Source organism: Lepidochelys kempii, chromosome 2 (genome assembly GCF_965140285.1).
Source record: "Lepidochelys kempii isolate rLepKem1 chromosome 2, rLepKem1.hap1, whole genome shotgun sequence".
Taxonomy (NCBI): Eukaryota; Metazoa; Chordata; order Testudines; family Cheloniidae; genus Lepidochelys; species Lepidochelys kempii.
In genome coordinates, this window is record NC_136381.1 from 247768145 (window position 1) to 247787370 (window position 19226).

At 42.5% G+C, this 19226-nt stretch overlaps 1 protein-coding gene across 1 annotated transcript in view; it reads right to left on the reverse strand.

The window, feature by feature from the left end:
* Window positions 1–5917, reverse strand: part of GTPBP4 (GTP binding protein 4) — a 22539-nt gene extending 16622 nt beyond the window's left edge. Inside the window, exons 1-5 of the mRNA XM_073334477.2 lie at window positions 5803–5917; window positions 3229–3399; window positions 1731–1834; window positions 1515–1651; window positions 36–136 (exon numbers count right to left, since the gene is read on the reverse strand). Of these exons, the coding sequence (XP_073190578.1) occupies window positions 36–136; window positions 1515–1651; window positions 1731–1834; window positions 3229–3399; window positions 5803–5850 (561 nt within the window). The 5' untranslated portion in view covers window positions 5851–5917. The remainder of the gene's footprint in view (window positions 1–35; window positions 137–1514; window positions 1652–1730; window positions 1835–3228; window positions 3400–5802) is intronic.
* Window positions 5918–19226: the final 13309 nt, after the last annotated feature.

Genomic DNA, 19226 nt, shown 5'->3' on the forward strand with positions numbered 1-19226 from the left:
TTTGAAGTAATATTTTTTACAACAAACTCACATACCTTATTTATAAAGCTCGATTTTCCAACATTTGGGTAGCCACACAACAGAAGAGTTCGTGTATTGGGATCAATAGTTGGCAAACGGGACAAATGTTGTCGCACTGAAAAGTTTAAAAAGCTTGATTGAATTACATGGGTGATAAAGTTTAAATGTACTAAAACAGAAGGAAGACATCTTTCTTTGTAGATGGGAAAGTTTCTGATTTTATTCAGAAACATTATTCATAAACCACATTTAATTTAGACATATTTTTGCATTAAGTTTCCATTTGTAAGTGGTTCATAAAGTATTGTTAAATTATTAAGAAAGCACGTTACAAGAATTAGTTGAATATGTTATAGTTATAAGTACATCAGTAGAAGGTGTTCTAGATGGTTATAAACAACCTATTGGCCTTTTAACAATTAACCATTTATGAAAACATTTATTAACCTGGATAATCTATTTACAAATAGAACCTTAATATAAAGTGTGACTTTCTTGTAAATATTATATTTTAATTAACACATCATCCCCCTCAATTAGATATAATGTGAACAAGAGGCAAAAAGGGCTACAGAGCAGAATGTATAAAAAATATTTGGCCTCTATTAAATCAGACACAACGAACTGATACAGATAAATAATGACAGCCTATATCATTTAGTCAAAGTAAATCAAATACTAGGAAAAATGCATTGTACAAACAATTAACTGTGAATGCAATGCATCTGCCAATAAGATGGGCGAGATAATTTCTTTTATTGGACCATCATTTGTTGCAGACAGACAAACTTTTGAGCTTACACAGAGCTCTCTTTCAGGTTTGGGAAACGTACTCAGAGTGTCTCAGCTAAACAACAGGTACAACAGACTGTTTAGCAAATGTAGTTAACACATTTCAGGGGATCATTATGCTAAATAATCTGTTCCACCTTGCATTTAGCTTATGACACTCCGAGTACCTTTCCTAGACCTGAAGAGCTCTAAGTAAGCTCAAAAGCTTGTCTCTCTTACCAACAAAAAGATGGCCAAATAAAAGTTATTACCTCACCTCCCCTTGTCTCTCTAATATTCTGGGACCAACAGGGCTACAACACCACTGCAAATAACAAGAAATCTAATCAGTTTTAGAAACAAGTTAAGAATACTTCAAGGTACTCAATCTTTCCAAGGCTCCTGCGCCAATTATACTTTCCTGTTTTTTTAAAAATGTTTTTCCCTCTCCTCTTGCCATGCAAAAAAAAATCTCAGAAAAAGCAGGTGTATTTGACTGACTACTCAGGAAAAACAGTGAAACTAACTAGCCACAACATGTTGATAATTTCCCAAAGTAAATAAACTGAAAAAAGAAAAAATATTTTTCCTCAAACCTCTTTCAGTTAAAGTAAGTTTAGATGCTATTTATAAAAACAATTGGTAAAAAGTCTTCAGGCATAAGTCTGTATTTTAAATTCTCTCTTCAAAATGCTCCATTTTACTATATTTGCAATACATACCTTGTTCCAAATATTCTAAACTTTGCTTCTGCCTTTTGATAATTGTACACATACGTCCCAGAGCTGCCCGTTTCAACTGTTTGCATCGATAAAGAGAATCGCCATACTTCATCAGGCGCACATAATCTTTAGAAACACTATTGCGGGAGGAAAGAAAACATTAATCTGCTGTTATGACAAAAACAAGCCACAGAAAAATAAATTAAGGTATCTTACTTGTCAATCAGATTCTTGGCAATATTAATCTGTCCTAAGGCCAACTTGTAATGATCTTTGTCATAGAGAACATTCATCAAATCTGCATAAAAAGGATGGATATCCTAAAAAAGCATAAAATAAATTAATCAAAACCTTTTCTGAATGTTTTTTCATGAATGTAAAGACTTCTTACTGCTGATTTCAACTTTTTCATAGATACAAGAAACCAGTGGTACAGCTGACAAATACAAACTGAAGACCATTCTCCATATCTAAAAATCTTTAAAGAAAACAATCTGCTTATCCATGAATTTGAATGTTTTTTCCATAACTTTGATTTCCTGCTTTATTTTTCATTGGACTTTGGTTAAATTTCTGCCTGTGCCTTTTTCTTTGTAAGAATATTTTTTGTTAAAAAGGAAAAAATGCAAGATTATATTGTATAGAGGGAAACTGCAAGCATACTGTATAGTGCCAGCCTTTATTCTAACATATTTCTGCTATTGTGGGAACACAGCAAAGTAATTCCTCTCTTTCACTGAACCCTAAATTCTGTAAGATTCATCTCTAGTTAGGCAGACAATTTTTCATGCCTGAATAAACTCGTCAGCATATGAAGAGTGTACCTTCTTCACATCAATTCTTTTTGAAGAGCGTTTACAACACATCCGTTCATCTCTTTGTAAAAGAATTAGAAAGAATATTTTACCCATCTATGTGATTTATTTTTAGAAATTTAACATTATATAGATACCAAACTAGTTAAGCAAATACAGAAGCTGTACTTCAGAACTTTGTAATAGAGATCAGGCATTAGAAACAGAAGTCAGAAAAAATCCCACGCAAACTAAGGTCTCAATTCTGCATTGGATTAAGTACAGGCATACACAAAGCCCCACTGAAGTCACTGAAAACTGCACATCTCCAACTGCACGATCAGTGCATTAGACTGTAAACACACTGATCAGACCTATATTTGGACACTCATTCTTTCCTACAAAACATTTGGATGGCAATAACTGTGAAAATAATAATACCTTATGCTTCTTTAGCACCTTTCACTAGAAATAGGAGGTCACAAAGTCCTTTAAACAGGCTATATTTCTTTACCCATCATTCAACTGAAGTTTCTGTCAAATTTAAATTTATCTAGAAGCTAGTGCTAAAATTCCCACTCCTGGAAAAAGTGCTGTGGGATCTTTAATCGCCACTAGTGGTTAAGACTTTGATTTTACCTCTTGTCTACAAGATGTGAGCTCCAGGAAAAAGTTGCCCCAAAACCCTGTTCGAGCCCTGATTCAAAACTTTACTCAAAAGAAATAGAGCCATCTGAGTTATCAATACCTCTTCCTGCAGATATAAATTTTTCTTTCAAAGTCTCCTATCCAAGTAATAAGTAAGCTCGATTTTGCTTAGCCAACGAAACCTCACAAGACCACAATTTACAGTCACAGCATTAGATTTGATGAATTCAAGGTACATTTTCTTTCACTTATCAATTGCCAAAGTCACTTACATCTAATTTTGGGAAATCTGTTAAGATTTGGGTGAGTCTGTCATGGTAATTTTGCTGCGTGTATTTAACTTTTCTCATGTAAAACTGTCGAATGCGGTGGATTTGATAATGCTTATGAATGACTGTCGGAGTCTTTCGCTGAGTCTTCGACAATGTCAGATCTATAAAGTCCTGCAGTTAAAGAAAAGTACAATTATCAGCAAAGACTGTATTACTTATTACTAAGAACCCATATTCTAATATGAAAGTTATTTAGAAAAGGAAAACAGAGCAGTTAAGTGTTTTTAAAAGACACCTAAGCAGTTATTGAAAGAATCAGTACACATCACACTTTTACCTACAATTAGGTTGATAAAATACAATGCATCCACTTTCTATCATTGTTGTGGAAGTTACGAATTTTGCACATTGTGTAGGATAATCAAGTTTTTTAACACAAAAAAGCTGTTGTGTGGCTTCAAAGGTATCAATAAAAAACATGGATCGCATGTCACTCCAATTTTAAGGTATCTAAACAAGTCCTTCCATTTAAATTAAGTTCAAACCTCCAGTCCCATGCACCACCCACAAATTTGTAAGCAGAACCTTTCGTTCTTTTATCCAGTGTTCATTTCAGCTATTTAAGAAACAGCCTCCTTTTCCTACATTCCTTAACAGTTCAGGGAACTTCCATGTATCCACTATCAGTGCTAGATCTCAAATGATCAGGGTGGGCAGTAAGGTGTTCAGCTGAAGACCCAAACCTCTACAACTCCCTCCCTCTCTGCTGCTGTGTCAGAGTCCAAGTTTGGTGGGGCACAGACCATAATGAAAGAATTCATTCCCCCCCCCCCTTTTGACTGAATGTTAGATAGGAGGGGAGAAGTTGTTTGGTTTTTGTCCAGGTAAGTATTTTATTGACCCACTCGGAGTTGTGTACTGAGTTATGCATGTGCAGCACCTGCATACTCTCACAATAGATACAATATGAAACAATAAGTTATTGTTAATAAAAACGTTTCTCTATATTTTCCTGTTGAGGCAATTCCTTATAATATGCACATTACTGTCCTTTCTCCAACCACCTGACCACCCTACTCAGGCTTCTAACCCTGATGAAACTCCAAAGCCAATTTCACACCATTTTCACAGATTTTAAGCAATTGTCTCCGAAGAGGGGTAATGAAGGGCTGGGCGAAGAAGAGTCAGCAGAAGCCTGAAGGAGGCAGGCACCCATCAGCACTGTCATCGGTATTAACATATGTCTCTGACAATGGCACAGAACTTCTGAAGCTCAAAACAAGGACTGAAAGCAGGCCAGTTCTGCATTTAGAAAGAGATGGCCAGAAAGAAAAACAAAAGGTGACTGTCCCGGGAAAACCAAAATGTATAAGCTCTCTTGGATGTAGCCACTTTATATTGATATCCCCCAGAGAACCTTTAGAGAGAGATTTACTATGTTTAGTCCCAAGAATTTACCTCTTTTAATCTTAAATTTGTTGAAGTCTTTTTTAACTAGGACAATTTTATTCACATTTCAGACATGAGTAATAGGTCATTTTGACGGAGATCTCCCGCATACACAGGGTTACGCACATAGCAGTGATGATACCTCAGATTATCACAGGACAATGAATTCCTTATAATAATCACTACTTGTGATACTACCTTATGTTCAGTACCCTTTGTGTTGCAGATTTGTATTGTTTAATTTCTCCCCTGTAAGAGTTAATACTGAGCACTTACATAGTACAATCAGTATATAATTATTAAATAGAGTAATTAATCTTTGCCAGGTAACTAAATAGATTACAAAAAGGAAACTGAGGTACAGACAAAGATTTAAGGCCAGACACCAAATCAGTAACAGCCTGGATTACAATTACAGGATTACTCACACCTGCTACATGATACAATTTAGAAGACTCCTGCCTGACAAACCCCAGTTTGGCTTAAAGACTAACAAGCTCCAAGTTTCTGCACTGTAGGAAGGACTGTAACAGAAAATGTGTGCTTATGTTTAAATTTGACTAAGACTTTGCTGGCCTCCTGGAAAAGCACAAGGCAGTGACCGTTGATAACCATCACCTTCCCCCAGTGCGCTTCACGTGTTCACGGCAGACACGGTTGCCGCGAAACCGGCCTGAAGCCACCGCGCCAAGGACTAGACCGGCTGTCGGGCTGACGCGGTTTCCTATCGCAGCCGGAGCAGAACCGCACCCAGGGTTCGGGGGGGCTGGATCTGCCCGCACCAGAGAGGCGCCCCGCTCTCCCCTTAGTTTCCCAGGGCAGCGGTGCCTCTGACAGGCGCGTAGCCCAATACTCCACTCCTCCCCCGCCCCCCGCCACTCCTCTGCTGGGCCCCTGCCCCCAACTTCCACTCCCTGCCCCGCGCCGGCCCCCTCAGCTCCCCGTGCCCACGGCCGGAGGCTGCACGGGGCAGCGAAGGTCCCACGCGCTGGGGACGGGGCGGCGCTCCTGACCCACACATGGCTCCAGCTCAGCACCAGCGGCCGCGAGGCGAGAGGGGGCGCGCGCCCCCGCCGCTACCACGGCGAGGGCGCTGACGGGGGACGGAAGAAGAGCTTCACTCACCTTAGCGGAAGGAACCACCATAATCTTCTTAAAGTTGTAGAGCGCCATGGCTGCAACCCCCCCCCCGCGCGTGTCTGCCTGCCTGGCGGGCCTGGGCCGGAACAGCCGCGTACAGTCTCGCGAGACTTCCAACGAGCTACGAGCCACCCCGCCCGGGACAAGAGTTAAAAATATCGGCCCTTTGCCAGCCGCGCGCCGTGGGCACAGCGCCCCCTGCCGTGGCGGTCTGAACTGCAGCGCCGCCCTGAGGCCCGACGCACGCGGCCGGGAACGGAGACCGAGCAAAAGGGGCCCAGGGGCGGCGAACTCGGGACCGGTGGAGCAGAAAGAAGCTGCAGAAGCTTCTAGTCTGACCTGCTGCCTAGAGCTGGCCCCAGCCGCCTCCTCTTAGCCCCTGGCTGGACTAGGGTGACCAGATGTCCCGATTTTATAGGGACAGTCCCGATTTTGGGGTCTTTTCCTTATATAGCAGGGGTTCTCAGGCTGGGGGTCGGGACCGCTTAGGGGGGTCATACGGGTCTTACACGGGGGGTGGGGGGGTCGTGAGCTGTCAGCATCCACTGCAAACCCCACTTTGACTCCAGCATTTTTAATAGTGTTAAATATATTAAAAGTGTTTTTAATTTATAAGGAGGGGTTGCACTCAGAGGCTTGCTATGTCAAAGGGGTCACCAGTACAAAAGTTTGAGAACTACTAGCATTTGGGCTCCAATTACTCCCCACCCCCATCCCGATTTTTCACACTTGCTGTCTGGTCACCCTAGGCTCAACTGAGCCAGTTCAGCTGGATCAAATCCTTGGGAATGATGGAGCCCCCCTTCCCCATGTAAAATAACCCCCCTGGCCCAGCACCCCACTGTTAACTGTGCGCTTGGGTGCCATGCTGCATGGGTCCGGCTTCAGCTGCCAGCCCCGACACGTGTCTCACCGTTCTCTGCCAGGCTGGAGAGCCCCTTGGCCTGCGCGGGTCCAGTCTCACGCCTGGACATCGAGCTCCTACCATGAGATGTTTTGTAATCCTTTAGTCACATCCTGCTGGTTCTTCTCTGCTTCCTCGCCACTGGATCACCCTCCTTCTGCAGCTGCTGATCCTAGCACTGGACACAGCATTCCAGCAGTGGGCACACCAGGTGACATAACCTCTCTACTCCTACCCGAGATCTGGCTGTTTATACAGCTAAGGATCACATTATCTGCACTTTTGGTCACAGCCATGGTCAGCTGATTATCTACTATGACAGCTTCCCAAGATCAAGTCCCCTATCCTGTATGAAGGGCTTACATTCTTTGTTCCCTAGACGAATGACTCTACTTACTGCTAACCACATAAAAATGCATATTTTGGTTGCTTTGTGCCTGGTTTATCAGGCAATCCAGATTGCCCTGTATCAGTGTCCTATCTTCATTACTTATCCTTCTCCCACTGTTTGGGTCCTCCGCAAACTTGATCAGAGATGATTTCATGTTTACTTCCTGGTCATTGATAACATTGTTAATTAGTGTAGGGCCAAGAGCCAAGACCTATGGGACCTCACTAAATGCACAGCTGCTCCATGATAATTCCCCATTTACAATTACATTCAGAGACCAGTTAGTCATTTTTTAATTTAATGTGTGCCATGTAAATTTTGGCTCATTCTAGGTTTTTGCTAAAAATGTCACATGGCACTAAGTCAAATGCCTTACAGAAAACTACATATAATTACATCAGCACTAATATCTTTATCAATCAAACCTGTAATCTCATCAAAAATAAAGTTAGCCTGACAAGATCTATTTTCCATAAATTCAGGTTGATTGGCATTATATTGCTCTCCTTTCATATCAGCTGTTCCATTATTTTTCCCTGGATCAGTGTCAGGCTTATAAATATGCAGGTCATCCTGTTTACCCTTTTTCAATACTGGCTCAACATTAGCTTTCTTCCAGTCTTCTGGAACTTCTGCAGTAGTCCGAGATTTATTGAAAAATTAACATTAATTGTCCAGCAAGCTCCTGTTCTTTTAAAACTCTTGGATGTAAGTTAGTGGGGTGTGCTGATTTAACAAGGTGCTCCTTTAGCAGCTGCAGTTTAAAAATCCTCCTGAGTTATGATGAGAAACGGGAATGGAAAGTGTTTCAACAGTCCATGATATGACATCAGTTTCTTTCCCAAACACAGAACAGAAATATATATGGTACACTTCTGCTTTTTCTGCATTAATAATACTGTTTCTATATAGTAATAGATAATACTGTTAGGATTCTTTTTGTTCTTATTATAAATAACTCGCTGTCCTTAACAATGCTGGTCATAGGTTTCTTCTTGTCATTGTTTCCATTATCGATTTTCTACAGTTCCCAGCTTCTGTTCCATATTCATTACCTTCAGCTTCCCCTTTCTTCCATTTGCTATATACTGTTTTTATAGCCACCTTCACTTCCCCTCTAAACTAGATTGGTTTTTTTAACCAGTGTGGCCTTCCCTCAGTTGTGGGATTATGGCTTTTTTGGCATTTCATAAAGTGTTCTTAAACACTGCCCAATTGTCATTCACATTTTTCTGTTTAAGTTCGTCCTTCCAGCTGATTTGGCTCCTAGTTGTTTTCAGTTTTGTGAACCAACTATAGATTGCTGTGATGCTTTCTCGGGGTGTCCAGAACTGAGAGAGTCATCTTGTAACCAGGGCCGTCCCTACCTATTTTGGGGCCCTATGCAGCCCCCCCGCGGGGAGGGTTTGTGGGGCCCCAGGCCTCCATGCGGGGGGGGGGAGGGTGGAGACTGGCCCCAGGCCTCCGCGGGGCGGGGGAGCAGGGCTGGCTTGGGAGACAGGGGGAAACGCCCCCCAGCACTCACCAGCGGCACAGCTGGGACTAGGTCGCTGCACTTCCCACCGCCAGTGAGTGCAGGCCAGCCCTGCTGCAGTCCTCGGGGTAGGAAGAGGCAGGGCTGGGGTGGAGCAAGGGGGGGGCCCTGAAGAAGAGGCAGGGCAGAGGCTGGAGGAGCACGCAGCTGCGCAGGGCACCAGGGAATTTGGTGACCCAAATTTCCAGGTGCCCTACGCAGCTGTGTAGTTTGCATATGGGTAAGGACGGCCCTGCTTGTAACACCTGTGCCTCCACGAGAGAGAGATTTGTTGCTGCTAAACTGTGTGTCAGCTCCCTGAGACTGCAGTCTGTTAGCCAGCTGACCAAACTCCTCATGATTCTGCCAGTCCTTTTCTTGCAGGTTACGCTTGAAGCCTCCAGTTACTGAACGCCATGGAAGAACATTCTTCTGCAGTATCCAGCCCATCATTGGACACTTACAGAAATTACCAAGTGTGCTGCCTCTAAAGAGACAGCATACACACCAGCCTGTTGGCTCAGCTGAGGACTGAACTGAATTTATAATATAATAAGTTTTTTAATAAAGAACAGAGATTGTAGTGATTCTAAGTAGAGATAATAGAAACAGAAAATGGTTACAGATAAAACAAAAATACAACAGAACCTTGTTTATCCAATTTAATAGGGACCAGGGCCAGATTGGATAATCAAAAATTCAGCTAATCCAGAGAATGGGAAAGCGTGAGGCTGTGTGCCATCTAGCAGCCACGGAGAGATCACCCGCTTCTGGACCTGTGCGCACTGGTTGTTCAGTTAATACGGAGAGCCAGATAATGGAGGGTCAGATAAACGGGGTTCTACTGTATAATCATGCTTTCTAGTGATTAAAAAGTAACTCAACAAGCCACAATCTTTGTCTAAGATAAGCTTCTTACCTAAAGCATCCTTTCAGTGTCACCTTCCTACATGGAAGGGGATCCACTCTTTCAAAGTTAGAGAGCTGGCCTCTGTATCTCCCAAGGGCATCGGTGATCTTCCTGATAACACCATCCTGGCCACTATGGATGTAGAAGCCCTCTACACCAACATTCCACACAAAGATGGACTACAAGCCGTCAAGAACACTATCCCCGATAATGTCACGGCTAACCTGGTGGCTGAACTTTGTGACTTTGTCCTTACCCATAACTATTTTACATTTGGGGACAATGTATACCTTCAGATCAGCGGCACTGCTATGGGTACCCGCATGGCCCCACAGTATGCCAACATTTTTATGGCTGATTTAGAACAATGCTTCCTCAGCTCTCGTCCCCTAACGCCCCTACTCTACTTGCGCTATATTGATGACATCTTCATCATCTGGACCCATGGAAAAGAAGCCCTTGAGGAATTCCACCATGATTTCAACAATTTCCATCCCACCATCAACCTCAGCCTGGTCCAGTCCACACAAGAGATCCACTTCCTGGACACTACAGTGCTAATAAACAATGGTCACATAAACACCACCCTATACCGGAAACCTACTGACCACTATTCCTACCTACATGCCTCCAGCTTTCACCCTGACCACACCACACGATCCATCGTCTACAGCCAAGCTCTGCAATACAGCCGCACTTGCTCCAACCTCTCAGACAGAGACAAACACCTACAAGATCTCTATTAAGCATTCTTACAACTACAATACCCACCTGCGGAAGTGAAGAAACAGATTGATAGAGCCAGAAGAGTTCCCAGAAGTCACCTACTACAGGACAGGCCTAACAAAGAAAATAACAGAACGCCACTAGCCGTCACCTTCAGCTCCCAACTAAAACCCCTCCAACGCATTATTAAGGATCTACAACCTATCCTGAAGGATGACCCAACACTCTCACAAATCTTGGGAGACAGGCCAGTCCTTGCCTACAGACAGCCCCGCAACCTGAAGCAAATACTCACCAACAACCACATACCACACAACAGAACCACTAACCCAGAAACTTATCCTTGCAACAAAGCCTGTTGCCAATTGTGCCCACATATCTATTCAGGGGACACCATCACAGGGCCTAATAACGTCAGCCACACTATCAGAGGCTCGTTCACCTGCACATCCACCAATGTGATATATGCCATCATGTGCCAGCAATGCCCTTCTGCCATGTACATTGGTCAAACTGGACAGTCTCTATGTAAAAGAATAAATGGACACAAATCAGATGTCAAGAATTATAACATTCATAAGCCAGTCGGAGAACACTTCAGTCTCTCTGGTCACGCAATTACAGACATGAAGGTCACTATCTTACAACAAAAAAACTTCAAATCCAGACTCCAGCGAGAAACTGCTGAATTGGAATTCATTTGCAAATTGGATACTATTAATTTAGGCTTAAATAGAGACTGGGAGTGGCTAAGTCATTATGCAAGGTAACCTATTTCCCCTTGTTTTTTCCTACCCCCCCCCAGATGTTCTGGTTTAACTTGGATTTAAACTTGGAGAGTGGTCAGTTTGGATGAGCTATTACCAGCAGGAGAGTGAGTTTGTGTGTGTATGGGGGTGGGGGTGGGGGTGAGAAAACCTGGATTTGTGCTGGAAATGGCCCACCTTGATTATCATGCACATTGTAGGGAGAGTGGTCACTTTGGATGAGCTATTACCAGCAGGATAGTGAGTTTGTGTGTGTGGTTTTTGGGAGGGAGGTGAGGTGGTGAGAGAACCTGGATTTGTGCAGGAAATGGCTCAACTTGATTGTCATGCACATTGTGTAAAGAGTTGTCACTTTGGATGGGCTATCACCAGCAGGAGAGTGAATTTGTGTGGGGGGGTGGAGGGTGAGAAAACCTGGATTTGTGCTGGAAATGGCCCAACCTGATGATCACTTTAGATAAGCTATTACCAGCAGGACAGTGGGGTGGGAGGAGGTATTGGTTCATATTCTCTGTATGTATATAAAGTCTGCTGCAGTTTCCACAGTACGCATCCGATGAAGTGAGCTGTAGCTCACGAAAGCTCATGCTCAAATAAATTGGTTAGTCTCTAAGGTGCCACAAGTACTCCTTTTCTTTTTGCGAATACAGACTAACACGGCTGTTACTCTGAAACCTGTACTCCAGTCATGACGACTATTCCACCATGTTTCTGTTATCCCTATAATATCTGGTTTCACTTCCTGCACCAGTAGCTGTAGTTCCTCCATTTTGTTACCCAGGCTCCTCGCATTAGTGTACAAACATCTTAATTTTTGCTGTTTGGCTTCGCTCACATTCTGTACCCAATTGGGCATAGACATTCTACCACCAGTATCACCTATTAGACTGGCATGTACACTACCCTTCTTCCTTATGTCCATTCTCCTACCCACGGCTGTATCCTTTCTTACTTCGTTTTCTTCCCTCTCAATGTTAAAATCCGGTGTGGAGATTACCTGGATATCTCCCAACCATCTCCCCCAAATTCCTAGTTTAAAACTCTCTTAATCATTTGTGCCAGCCTCCATCCTCAAAGTCTATTTCCCTCCCTACTCAGGTGAAGTCCATCCCGAGAGAACAGTCCTCTGTCCATGAATGCTTCCCAGTGGCCATACATCCCAAAGCCCTCCTTATAGCACTGCTGCCTGAGCCATTTGTTGATTATCATAATCTTGTCACACCTTTGTTGCCCTTTTCTAGGAACAGGCAGAATCCCACTGAAGATCACCTGAGCCTCGATTTCCTTTAGCATCTTCCCCAGCCCAGCACAGTCTCCCTTGATACATTCCAGAGAGAATCTAGCCATATCATTTGTTCCCACATGAAGGACAATCAGTGGATTCTTTCCCACTCCCGTTAGGATCCTCTTCAGCCTCAGGTCCACATCCCATATCTTTGCACCTGGCAGACAGCACACCCTTCTGTTGTCTGGATCAGCTCTGGTTACAGTCCTGTCTATTCTTCTCAGTAAGGAGTCCCCAATCACTTAGAGCTGCCTTTTTCTGGTGATGGTGCGATTCTCCAGTGTATCTCCTGTTCCCTCTGGCTGCAAGTCCTCTCGATTCCTATTATCCCTTGCAATCCTCTGCAACCCATCCCGTATCCTCCTGGGGCTCATATTTGGTGTTGTTATCTCCATTGACTCTTCCCCTCTTCCTGTAGAACTAGCTGCTCTTCTCTTCTTCCTTGCCCTCTCACCTTCAGTGACCACCTGCTGTGCCCCTTCTTCATCTTCCAACTCTGCAAACCTGTTCCTGATCTCTATTTCTCCTTCACTAGCCCGTCTTTTCCTCTGCTTGGTTCTTGTAGTCACATGCTTCCACGGTCCACTTTCCTCTCCCAGCAGTCTCCCCTCAGAGTTCTTTGGTCCTACTTCCATCTGCAAGTCTGAGCTTTTCCCTTCAGCCTCCTCATGTCTTTGCTCCATCATCCACTCGAACCCCCTTCTAAACTCAACCAGAGTTTCCACCTGCATCTCCAATCCTCAGATCTTTTCTTCCAGCAGCTCTATCAGACGGCACTTCATGTAGATGAAACTCTTTTCAGGTATCTCCCTCCAGGATCATATACATGCTACAGCTTCTACAACTCATCATCTTCACTGTGTCCTCCACTACTTGGGTCACTACAACTGCTGCCTCTGTATCTGTCATAGCCTTCTCACCTAAGTTCTGTTAGTCCAGGAAACACAAACCAAACGAAACCACCACCACCCACAGCAAAACAAACCCCGAACGAGCACCAAAACACTGCCAGACCACGACACAATCCCTTCACTAGCTTGTCTGTTTCTCTCCCTGGCTCTCTTAGTCTTCCCCGCAAACTCCCCTTGCAAACTCCCACTCAAACAAGCCTACAAAGAGCAAACATCAAGCCTGGCAGACGCTCGCCACTCATCCTGAGGCTATTATATGGCCACTAGCTCCTTGGGTGGAAGCTGAAAGCCTCTGCTTCCGCCAGGAGCCCCAGGCAGCAATGCGGACAGGCAGGGTACCCTTATATCAGAGCTTGCACTTCATATCAGCACCTTTGATGCATCCTAGTGCAGCTAAAGGACATGTTGTAGACATTTAATGGTCCGTATTTCTTGCCACTATTCCTCATCTCCCCTCATCTTCGTTTTCCCTTCCCCATACATAACAGTCCAGGAAAAATATAAATCAATTGATATTTGAAAAAAATATATACCTAGAATGGATGGATGTGTGAAAGAACATTAAGCAGAAGTCTCGCAAGATTCTGTGAAAGTTGGATCCTCAAGCCTGGACAGCTGGAGATTCCAGTTGATGTAACTAAGAAAACTGCTTAAACAAAGATTGTAACTTGCTAAAATTAAGTTTTTGTCACTAGAAAGCATGTTTTGTTTTGTAACCCAACTGTCTTTTTCTCTTGCTTAGTATCACTTAAATCGCTGTTCTTTGTTGATAAACTGATTCTTAGTTTTACTATAGACCAGCTCAGTGCTGTTATATTGAAGTAAAGTAAATATTGAGTCCTCAGTTAACCTAACAAGCTGGTGTATGTATGGTCTCTTTGGAGACAGCAAACTTAATTTCTGTGTGCATTGCTTGAGAGGGACTGGATGCTATAGAGAGAAATCTCTGGGGAAAACTCAGGAACTAATTCACTAATTGTTACCTGCAAAGCAAGGGTAAGACTGATAGAGTCTTGCTGGTGTGATGGACAGACTGGTGTGGCAAGGAGCTGACACATAGTTTAAAACCCAGCATAGCTGTCTCTCTCACACATGGATCTGTATTCCCAGAGGAGACCATCACACATGCCACTAAAATACATTTGTTTTAAATAAATTACAATTTTTCTGGGATATTTGGACAATGAAAACTAAAGATGAAAAAAATATTGTTTGTTTTTGTTCCTTGTATCATACAGACAGTGAAACCTTCCACCTGGGTGTATAGCCATGGTGTGTAATATTCTGTCAGAATGCACATTTTTCTACAACACTAGGGGCTTGTTTTTAAATAAATTATTCATTCTGCATTTTCTTCACCTTGTTTGCCTTACAGTTTTGCTAGGATGCTCCAAGCAGATGTCAATGGTATTTCAGCAATAATAATCCATCGAATCACTTGAGTCACCAGTTAAGCTTTTCCACAAATTAACTTCAGTAATAAATATATGAATACCACTTATTGCAAAAATGTTAATAAAACCACTCAAGATTATTTTACAGCTGCCCTATCATCTTGAGGCATCATCATTATCACTCCCATAGCCGCATTGATCATTGGGACTCCATCATTGATGAGCAATCAACCAATTGTCTCCACCCCTGAGGATTGTGTGTCAGTGCTTGAGTCTCCGTGAAGTCCATTCCTGTCCACTCTTTTATGTTGTCAATCCATCTCTTTTTCTCTCTACACCTCTTCTTCTCTTCCCCTGTACTGTCCCTTGGAGGATGATCTTGTTACATGGCTGTACCACTTCAACTTGCGCTTCTTCACAGTCGTCAGGAGGTCTTCATATGACCCAGCGCTTTGGGTGATGATGTTGTGGACCTCTTCATTACTGACCTGTCTGAAGTAGGAGATGCCCAGGATTTTACAGAAGCATCTCATCTCTACTACCTAAGGACATAAGAATGGCCATACTGGGTCAGACCAAAGGTCCATCCAGCCCAGTATCCTGTCTGCTGACAGCGGCCAATGCCAGATGTCCCACGGGGAGTAAACCTAACAGGTAATGATCAAGTGATCTCTCTCCTGCCATCCAGCTCCACCCTCCGACAAACAGAGGCATCATTCCTTACCCATCCTGGCTAATAGCCATTAATGGACTTAACCTCCATTACTTTATCCAGTTCTCTTTTAAACCCTGTTATAGTCCATAGCCCTAGCCTTCACAACCTCCTCAGGCAAGGAATTCCACAGGTTGACTGTGCGCTGTGTGAGGAAGAACTTCCTTTTATTTGTTTCAAACCTGCTGCCCACCAATTTCATTTACTGGCCCCTAGTTCTTATGGGAACAAGTAAACAACTTATCCTTATTCACTTTCTCCACACCACTCATGATTTTATATACCTCCATCATATCCCACCTTAGTCTCCTTTTTCCAAGCTGAAAAGTCCCAGCCTCTTTAATCTCTCCTCCTACGGGACCTGTTCCAAACCCCGAGACATTTTAGTTGCCCTTCTCTGAACCTTTTCCAATGCCAGTATATCTTTTTTTGATGCAGTATTCAAGATGTGGGCGTACCATGGATTTATATAAGGGCAATAAAATATTCTCCATCTCATTCTCTATCCCTTTTTTAATGATTCCCAACATCCTGTTTGCTTTTTTGACTGCCGCTGCACACTGCATGGACGTCTTCAGAGAACTATCATGATGACTCCAAGATCTCTTTCCTGATTCGTTGTAGCTAAATTAGCTCCCATCATATTGTATGTATAGTTGGGGTTATTTTTTCCAATGTGCATTACTTTACATTTATCCACATTAAATTTCATTTGCCCAACTTGAATATATACCCCAAATTTAAAAACACAGTAAAAGAACTAAAAAAGAGCCACCGTGGCTTAACAACCATGTAAAAGAAGCAGTGAGAGATAAAAAGGCATCTTTTAAAAAGTGGAAGTCAAATCCTAGTGAGGTAAATAGAAAGGAGAATAAACACTGCCAAATTAAGTGTAAAAATGTAAAACAAAAAGCCAAAAAGGAGTTTGAAGAACAGCTAGCCAAAAACTCAAAAGGTAATAACAAAATGTTTTTTAAGTACATCAGAAGCAGGAAGCCTGCTAAACAACCAGTGGGGCCTCTGGACAATCAAGATACAAAAGGAGCACTTAAAGACGATAAAGTCATTGCAGAAAAACTAAATTAATTCTTTGCTTCAGTCTTCATGGCTGAGGATGTTAGGAAGATTCCCCAACCTGAGCCATCCTTTGTAGGTGACAAATCTGAGGAATTTTGTAGATTGAAGTGTCATTAGAGGAGATTTTGGAATTAATTGATCAACTTAACAGTAAGAAGTCACGGAGCAAATGGCATTCACCCAAGAGTTCTGAAAGAACTCAAATGTGAAATTGTGGAACTATTAACTCTGATTTGTAACCTGTCCTCTAAATCAGCTTCTGTACCCAATGACTGTGTTAGCTTTGGTCCATCTTTCCTTCATCAGATCTTTTACAACCTGGATGGCTCGTTTGCTATTTTTATTATTGATACAACTCTTCAATTTTAGAGCATTGTTTTTCAATCCATATCTCCTTGGCCACCTTCATTCCTTTCTTGATCTTTCTGCCAATTGCTCTGTATTTATCAGCTCCCTCAGTGCTGTTCTTGTCTCTCTTAAGTTCTCTTCTAATGTCACAAATTTGTAGTATTTCATTTGTGACCCATGGTTTGTTTTCTTACGATGTTTCCCAAGGATGTCCATTGCTGCCTCATTCATTACCGCGTTGAAATTGTTGGTCATTGTTACTCCTTCTTCCTCTAGAGCAGTGGTTCCCAAACGGAGGTTACAGGGGGTTCTCGGGAAAAAATTCCCTAATGGCAGACAAAGCTGTCCATAGGGACCCCAGGCAGCTCGGAGCCAGCAGCCCGGAGCCTTGGGGACTTCCAAGAGCTAAGCAGATCAAAGCAAGCATATCGATCACACTGAGGAGATTTAAACTTCAAGACTCCTTATACGAAATAGAAAGGGAGGTGGATATTTTTTGCTGTTTTTAAAATTAAATAGGCTGCTAGTATTGTTTTTAAATTATTATAAAGAACAAGTTTGAGCTTTGTTGTAACGTACGTTGTTTGCCCGGACTGCTCAAGACCTGAATGCTTGTGTAGGAGGAACTCTTGAGTTCTACTTAAGGTACTCCTTAAGTACCTTCTAGCTGTTTCATATCTGATACTCCTTGATGAAACATAGGAGCCAGAGGCACCAGTACAGGGGGGCGACGAGGGTCACGTGTCGCCCCCACATTGGCACACCCCTCCACGGGTCCCTCCCCTTTTTTTCAAGCAGTCCCCATGGGCCCCCCACTTTTCCAGCGGTGCCCCGCCAGGCCCCGGAATGCACAGGGGCTTTGCCCCTGCATCCTTTTTTCCTACTTGCACCTCTGATAGGAGCCTTGTTTTATAACAGGCTTAATCAAAAGTGATACAAACTCCAAAAGTGAGATCTTGGAAGAGTGTTGCTGTTTTCATAATGTAATAAAATACTGTAATGATAAATAGTAATTAATAAATAGTGTGTAATAAGCATCTCATAAAAACAAATTTTATATTTCCAAGATCACTGCTTTTATAATTTATGCTGAGGTAAGGGAGAAAATCCCTGGAAATATTCATTTTTAGGAAAGGGTTCATGAGACTTGACATTTCAGTGAAAGGGGTTCGTGGGTTGTTAAAGTTTAGGAACCACTGCTCTAGAGCAAGCAGCGAGGCATATTTTCCGCTGATCATTGCTTGGAATGATTCTGCAACTTTTCGGTCTCTGAATCTTTCTAAGTCAAACTTGGTTCTGGTGAACTTTGGCCTGACAATTTTCCTTAGCTGCAGCCAAAAATTTAGCATCACAAGGTCATGATCACTTCCAATATCAGTACCAGGGAAGCTCCTTGTTTTAGCTCTGTTAATCCCAGAAGGAAATCGGTTTTGCACCATGATGTAATCAATCTGGCTGTGATGTAGACCATTAGGTGCACACCATGTTGATCGTGTGGATGCTTTATGTGCTCCTAATGCATTTGCAAGAACCAGATTGTTATAGCTGGCAAACTCGAAAAGTCGCAATCCTCTCTCATTAGTTACCACATTACAGAAAGGGCCACAATAATCTCGCCAATCTGCCTGTGCGTCAGTACCCACTTTAGCATTCCAATCTCCTTGTAAAATCAGAATATATTTCTATCTATTTTGAGGCATGCTGCTTCATAAACATTTTAATGCAAGTACTTCATGGGTTCTTGAAGTGGAGAGAAGGTTCAGGTGGCCATTTTTATTTATATGTTGTTCTGGTTGCAAGAACATTTTTAATTATCTTGATGAAATGCATATAAATTGTTCTCTATATCATGCATACAAAGTGAACAAGATGGTGGGTAGATAGGTAAATAAAGATAAGTCCCAAGATCTGTCACTTACAGGGGTGTAATGCCACAGAACGTTAGTGGATTTATGTACAGGTTACATCATTGTGAGGTGAAGCAGCTCCACTGTCCTGAACAAATTGCATCGCCTTTCACGAGAAAGAAGGCATATTTGCCTGAAAACAGAGAAGACAATGGTAGCAGGGTGTTCTCACTGGAGACCTTTAGCTCTGGAATTCACTTTCTGACAAAGCCTGTGTTTGTAGAATTTCTATCTTGGTTTATCAAGATCTTTTCTCAGAATCCTAGAGATTGGCAGCCGGAAAGAGTCTTTTCTGCTTTTAATAATTAAAAGCAGAGTTACATATACATGCACTTTAAGATTAATCAGTTACATTTTATAAATGAAGATAAATTTGCAGATGACCACTAAATAGCAAAGTTTAAACAAAATAGAAATGTTTGTGTATGAAGAGAGAGAGTCATCTTCTCCCATCCACAGCAGCCATCCAAAGAAGAGGTTTTAGTTTTTTTAGTGGATACAGTCCTTATAATTTTTTTATGTTACAAATTCCTCTCTGATGCCATGATATCCCAGTTGTTCAGT